Genomic DNA, 7,004 nt, shown 5'->3' with positions numbered 1-7,004 from the left:
TTGGCCCGTAAAGATGTGACAGACAGACGTTTATCCAATCGCCCTTTCCCAAACGTTGCCTATGAGTGGTTTACCAGATGGATGTGTGAAACAAATCCATCTGGTATGCCAGGTTAGAAGCTTGCAGATCTGGATCAAATGGTGCCATACCACCGCCAAAAAATGTGGCAGTGTTGAGCAAGGCAGCTAAAAGTTTAACCTAGCGTAGCAAACACATAGAACACTTGAAAATTACGTTTCTGAGGAAATTTCAACAGATACTGAGTCAGTTATTAGAAAAATAAAAGCATATCAGTGATGTTAGCTTACCAGGGCAGAAGACGGACCGTTCTTTCTTTACTTTATGAGACGGTAGTTTTTCATTGTGAGGCAATGACGGTTATCAAGTTAGAAATGCACGGTTCTATTTTCCTGCATGCGTAGAGCATAAATGAGCCTGTAGCTTAAACTATACCCCTTCCAAAATGCACCCGTGTGAGAAACCCGCATGTGGCATCTAAATGTAAATATTTTTGGTAGCATGTTGCTTAAGTTAGCTAGAATGTTGATTGTACCAAATCCGCTACCTCACCAAAATAGCGTATGTTGAGAGTGGGAAGAATACTTTGTTCCACATTCAATTCTTGGACTGTTTTTGAGTGCACCACTCTCTTTTTTTAACAAACTGAGGAGGAAAATAAGAACAGCCCCATTCAAGCCTTTAAATCATGGCAGTATTTACATGGTAGCGGAGGTGTTTCTAGATTTGACGCTCCCTGCACTGTTGACGGACCCCGTTCTGTAAGTCAAATAGATACTCCTGCCAACAAGGCCGTGTCTATAAAGAGATGAGAGCAGCTCATCACGAAACTTCTGCCCAATAAAGGCGTACAGCACTGGATTCACAGCACAGTGCAGGAAGGCCAACACTTGGGTCACGTTCAGAACAGCCACCACTCTGTAACGAGTTTCACACGTCACCAGCTTCAGTGTCTCGCCTTTTATGAGTGTGTCGATCAGTATGGTGACATTGTAAGGCAGCCAGCATATGACAAATGCCAGCACTACTGCCAGGATGACACGCATGGCTTTATGCTTTTGTTGATTTCGTGTGTGGAACAATGTAATTATAGTCCAGCCGTAGCAGAAGGCCATGACCACAAGAGGCAGGAAAAACCCCACTGTATGGCGCACAATGCGAATGCTAACACGCCACATATCACTGCTTTCTCCTGTAAGGTTTTCATAGCATATATACTGGTTAAACCCTTTATCATACAAGCTCTGCCGTTGGATTGCCACAGGCAAGGACAGCATTCCCGCCACCATCCACACCACACCGCACACCATTTTCACCAACGTGTGGAAGGAGGACTTTGGGCGTGTGGGTCTCACAATGGCAAAGTGGCGGTCCACGCTGATGCACGCCAGCAGGAACACACCGCTGTACACGGAGGCCTCCTGAAAGGCTGACAGGAGCTTGCACAGGAATGTGCCAAAGACCCAGCCAGTGTAAGCATCGACAGCCCAGAAGGGAAGGGTCAGAGTGAAGAGAAGGTCTGCCAGCGCCAGGTGCATCAGGTAGATATCAGTGCTTGCTCTGGTTTTCTGCATATAGCACACCACATAGACAACCACACTGTTTCCAAACATGCTGAAAATGAACACGATGATGTAGGTGATAGTAATGCCCACACTGTTGAATCCAGGCAGAGTTTCACTGCAGGGGGAAAAGGCTTCTTCATCGTAGTCAGGTGTTGTGCCGTTGAAAAGGGATTCAAGGTCGAGGCCATCCACATCAAACCCCTGCTCCTGAAGAAGAACAAAACCATTTCAGTTTACAGATACAACTACAAATAAAGAACTACAAGAAAGTTATTCGCCTCTAGGGACTGGCTATGTGGTATCAGTTTGTATCTCAAAGCTCTGCATGTTTGGTTAGTTATGAACAGAAGTGGAAAAAGTACACACTACTCAAGTAAAAGTAGTTATTTTGCTTAATATTTATTTAAATAAAAGTAAAGGTATTGGTCTATAAATATACTCAAGCAAAAAGTATCTGATTTAAAGTTTACTTTAAGTCATACTGAGTAGCTTTGTAGGAGTAGTATTATGAAATGTAATCTTTCCTTATTGGAAACAACAACAAGAGAATAGATCTCCAATCAGGTTGTTCAAGTAAAGTCACACCTCTATAATAACGTAAAAGACATAGCAAAATTAAGAGTGCTAATTAAACTTGTTTAGAGTTAAATTTAACACTTTAACCCTTAGGCATCCCTTTAAATGACTACACACAAATATCGGTTGAGGACATTTTCTGCACCTGTTTTAGATGCTGAAATTCATGATCTATTATTTAAAATAAATAAATAAATAAAAAAATTCTGTTATCACTTCCAGCTCTGATCATGATACAGCATATCTTTGCTCAATGTCATGATTTTACATGTTTAACTCTTTAAATGCCAGTTTGTTCAATTTTCAATTCAGAAGAATGATGTTTTCCATTTTAATAAAGCTAAGTGGACATTTTTTTTTTATTGTTATTAAAGATGGTCACAAGTCATCACTTACCACCAACATCAAGTTTTATGCATTTTCATTTTTTTTGTGCAGTGTCCAGAAATTGGTGGAAATTATGCAAAAGAAGGACCCCAAGGAAACATTTTGACCCCTAGATTAAATGGATATATATATATATATATATAATTTAATTTAATTTAATTTAATTTATTTTTTAATTGTTTTTTTTTTTTTTTTTTTGGATTTACCTTTAGTTCTAATCATGACATCGTTTGAAATACCTGATACTCTAAATGTTTGACTTCCTGTTTGGAGATTTCTGATAAGTGGGTATTGATGCAGTTTGGCAGTGCTGGCACTCAACATAGATTTGCAGTGTATCCCCAACAAAGCACATTGGAGTGGTGCTTCAGAGATGCAGTTTCTCATATCTAACATGCAAAGCCCAAATTTATATTCATATCAACATCTACAGACATTTTTTTTATTTCATGTCTTTATGTCTTTATTTCATAGAGCTATAAAAAAAAAACATTGTAAGTGTGTCTTTTAAGTGCCCTACGGATACACACTTGGCCAAAAAAAGGTAATGACACCGTCTATTGGTTAGTAGAAAAAAATGCATGTCTAAGGTTCCCATCCAAAATTGCATCACAGATAATGGCAGTAACAGTGATACATGGTGTTGCAAAATTGCAATCAAAATAAGCAATTATAATGGGTTTAAATGGGAAAGTTTTGTCCCCAAGGGATATATAGGTGAGTATTCTTCCTATGCACAGTACCAAACAGGTCAATGTAATGATTTGGATTGAAAAATTAAAAATGAGCAAAAATACACATCTTTGTGCAGTTTAATGCCAATTGCATCAACAGAACACAAAGTGGTTTAAGAATTACAAAACAGAATGCAAAGAATGTGCCTAAGGGTTAAAACTGTCTAGATTGGTCCACAAACATAAAATTAAACTACACTCTTGAAACTGTTAAATATTTTACAGTATGACAGTGTTGCAGTAACTCTTGAAAATCTGTTTCCTCTGGCAAGAACAAAGCAGAGAGTCAACCTCAAAGGAAGGAAATACACTGATAAAGAACAAGCACAGCGTTTCATTTAGAAGCACCTGAATCACATGTGGGAGCTCTAACTAGGTGGATTATTTTACTCATGATGAAAAAGTGCAGAGTTTTGTATTGTGGTGTGGAATCATTCTCACTCTGTGTGCTGCTGTGTAGCCAACAGATGTGGAAAAAGTACAAGAATGTAGTACGCAGGTAAAAGTATAGTTACTCTGGTTAAAACTTACCTAAGTAGAAGTAAAAGTACTGAATTCAAAATGTATATAAAAAAAAGTACAAGTACCCCAAAAACTACTCAATTACAGTAATTTGAGTAAATCCAATTGGTTACCTGCCACCCTGGTTATGAAATGACCCACAAAGCTAACCAGGCCACTAGAAATGACAATGATCATTTCTACAGAAGTTATTTTAAATCCACAACTGCTGCTACTGGGTCAGTGCTAGATGATGCAGTTAACAGCAGACTGCAGAGGCCTTTACATACAGATTCACAGTGAGTGCAAAGAAAGCAGGAAGAGATTTCTTTTTATCATGAAAAACCACAAATAGGTGAATAAAAAACAAATAATAGAACATCACGTAAAGGTTAATTTTTGCCTGTTTCACTTCATGAATCTACATTTCCATGAATTCTAGATTCATCTCATACACTGTGAATTTTTTAAATACTTTTTTTGTTTAAATCTTGGTGATTACAGCTCATGGAAATCAATCCTCCATCTCAAAAAATTAGAATATTGAGGAAAAGTCCAATTGTCAAATATTTCTGGAGCATTCTCTTCAATCTGGTTCATTACACACAACCACAATCATGGGGAAGACTGCTGACTCGTTAAATGTCCAATAACTAACACTGACACCCTTTACAAAGAGGGTAAGCCACAGAGGGTCAGTGCTGAGAGGGCAGGCTGTTCTCAGAGTTCTGTTTCAAAGCATATTCATGCAAAGTTGACTGGAAGGGAAAAGTGTGGTAAGAAAATGTGCACAAGCAACAAGGATGAGCTCAGCCTTCAGAGGATTGTCAAACAAAGCAGAACTTAAGGGAGCTTCACAAGGAGTGGACTGAGATTGGAGTCAGTGGATCAAGAGCCATTACAGCCTGATTGGAGTTTGCAAAAAAAACTCCATGTAGAAGTCAAGCAGGCTTTCACGTGTTAAGCCTCTCTGCCATAAAGCCCAGATCAGAGGAGGGCTGCAGTGATGGTTGTCCTTCTGAACTTTCTCCCATCTCCACACAGGATCTCTGGAGCTCAGTCAGAGTGGCCATCAGGTTCTTGGTCACCTCTCATACTAAGGCCTTTCTTCCCAGATTGCTCAGTTTGGCAGCTCTTGGAAGAGTCCTGGTTGTGCCAAACATCTTCCATTTGAGAATTAAGTAGGCCCCTGTGCTCTTGGGAACATTTCAGTGTAGCAGAATCTTTTTTTGCAGCCTTCCCCAGATCTGTGCCCTGCAACAGTCCTGTCTCTGACTCTGCAGGCAGTTCCTTTGACCTCATGGATTGGTTTTTGCTCTTTTATGCAGGCCTTCTGTCGAGAGGTGTGTGCCTTTCCAAACCATGTCCAATCAATTTAATTAACCACAGGTGGACTCCAGTCAAGGTGTAGATACACCTTAGCACCGTCAAGAGAAATGTCTTGAACCTGAGCTAAATTTGAAGTGTGTTAATGTGATATTTCAATTTTTATTTTTAATAGATTAGCAAAAATCTCTTAAATTCTTTTTTCACTTTGTCATTATGGGGTACTGAATGTAGAATACAGAGGATAAACATGCTTTTTTTACTGTTGCATCAGACTGCAACATAGGAAACATGAAAAAGGGGAAGGTGGTTTGAATGTTTCTGAATGCATGTATGTCTAAATGAGCTTGATAGCGTGCATTGTTGTTGAAGCAGAAGTAAACCTCAGAGCATGTGTGAAAAGTGCAGAGCTGTAAAGTTGAGCACATGAACAGAGCACTGTTTGTGTTTTTGTTGCAAAGTCAATCAGAAGAAAGTCTTATCATGACCTCAAAGCAGGTTAATGCCACCTGGTGAAGCGGAGTCAGCTGTAGAAAATGGATTCTTCCCAGGTGCTCTTATTTTGGGACCAGGGTGGTCGTCCTGCCTGATTAAGCTACAATATTAGCTTGATTTAAATGTGCATACTAAGCCAAATTATTCTGTATATGTAAAAGAAATCACTAATTAAAGCTGTTTTTTTACTTTAAAAATGACAGTGTTTGGGTCTTGGTTCACAAATTAGGTTAAGAACAACACATGGGCATGAGACAGGGAAAATCACATCAAAAAGATCTCATTTACTACAAGGAGTCCTGTGTTTTAGTGCTCCATCATTTGAATCCTACTATAGCAGACATGCTACAAGAAATGCACTAACTCTGAGCTCACAGAACAGATGGGGTGTCAAAAAGACAACATGTCTCTCAATGGAGCTAAAATCTGTCAAATTCACTGGGGAAAGACAGAAAGTTTCAGTTGCATTATAGAAATCTAGAAGATTCAGATATAACTTATTTTCTGGGCAAGTGATCAATAAATTATGATCATCAGTAAGGCTTTGCCAGTATTTAAGCAGCCTGACTGATGGAATAATAAGAAAATAAACCCACAACTAGAGCAAATAAAACAGATCCGTACTTGGAGTTGATTTGAACCTACTCTACTTTGAGAAGTGGAAACTAACAGTAATGGACTACAGATGTCACATTTATTTGAATATGTACTCAGACTGTTTTTAAGTGTTAAATTCTTTAATTCAGCTGTGATGGATCTCTGTCAAAATGTTCTAAAATGAGCATAGGGTCAAAGTTTAAGGCAAGACAGTCATGTGTAACTCTATCATGATAGCACATATGTAAGGACAGAGAAATTTACCACCTCTGAGCTATCTTTATCCACCCACTCATGGGTCTAAACACCCAGCTTAACATTAAAATAGTATTCCAACTTAACATCATTTACCTCTTTGTCCAATTCCCCTTGGTTGGCAAGAACCAAATACTTCAAAACAATGATGATCAGAAGTTGGAGCTTCATCTCTCTTTCCTTGATGCACAGACGGATCACAAAGTAGGGCACCTGTCCTGCAAAGAGTGTTGACTTTCCTTGGTAGAGGTTTTTATTGTGCAAGGTGTTTGCACCAGTGGGGAAGTAAAAACATAACAAAGATATCATCTATCTTAAGCAATATACATGAGATGAAGTGCCGAAGGGGGCGTTCCTTTTTATATCTCTCTTTTTTTCTCAAACTGTTCAATGTGATAAGTGACAGGATGAGCAGATGTTAAACCTGAACAGATAAACGGCTGTTTCAAGTGTAAAATATTCCATCTAAGCATGGAATATAACAAATAAATCAGCATTTCATACCATTTTGTTAGTTTGGACCAAAATTCTTTATTGCATTTTTTTAAA

At 38.6% G+C, this 7,004-nt stretch overlaps 1 protein-coding gene across 1 annotated transcript; it reads right to left on the bottom strand.

The window, feature by feature from the left end:
• cxcr2 (chemokine (C-X-C motif) receptor 2) lies at positions 1 to 6,667 on the bottom strand. The gene is made up of 2 exons (XM_041807569.1): positions 6,552 to 6,667; positions 1 to 1,791 (listed from the first exon to the last, which is right to left on the bottom strand). The coding sequence occupies exons 1-2, from the start codon at positions 6,624 to 6,626 to the stop codon at positions 718 to 720; spliced, it is 1,149 nt and encodes a 382-aa protein (XP_041663503.1). The 5' UTR covers positions 6,627 to 6,667; the 3' UTR covers positions 1 to 717.
• Positions 6,668 to 7,004: the final 337 nt, after the last annotated feature.

The sequence above is a fragment of the Cheilinus undulatus genome, linkage group 15 (assembly GCF_018320785.1).
Source record: "Cheilinus undulatus linkage group 15, ASM1832078v1, whole genome shotgun sequence".
Classification (NCBI taxonomy): Eukaryota; Metazoa; Chordata; class Actinopteri; order Labriformes; family Labridae; genus Cheilinus; species Cheilinus undulatus.
The sequence above is the reverse complement of the archived record's forward strand: the minus strand, read 5'-3'. Positions and strand labels throughout refer to the sequence as shown.

What these genes read in the sequence shown, in the direction of transcription:
- cxcr2 (XM_041807569.1), bottom strand. Translation starts at nt 6,626, where the DNA reads ATGAAGCTCCAACTTCTGATCATCATTGTTTTGAAGTATTTGGTTCTT. An exon ending in AAGGGGAATTGGACAAAGAG is followed by an intron (nt 1,792 to 6,551) that starts GTAAATGATGTT and finishes GTTCTTCTTCAG; the next exon opens with GAGCAGGGGTTTGATGTGGA.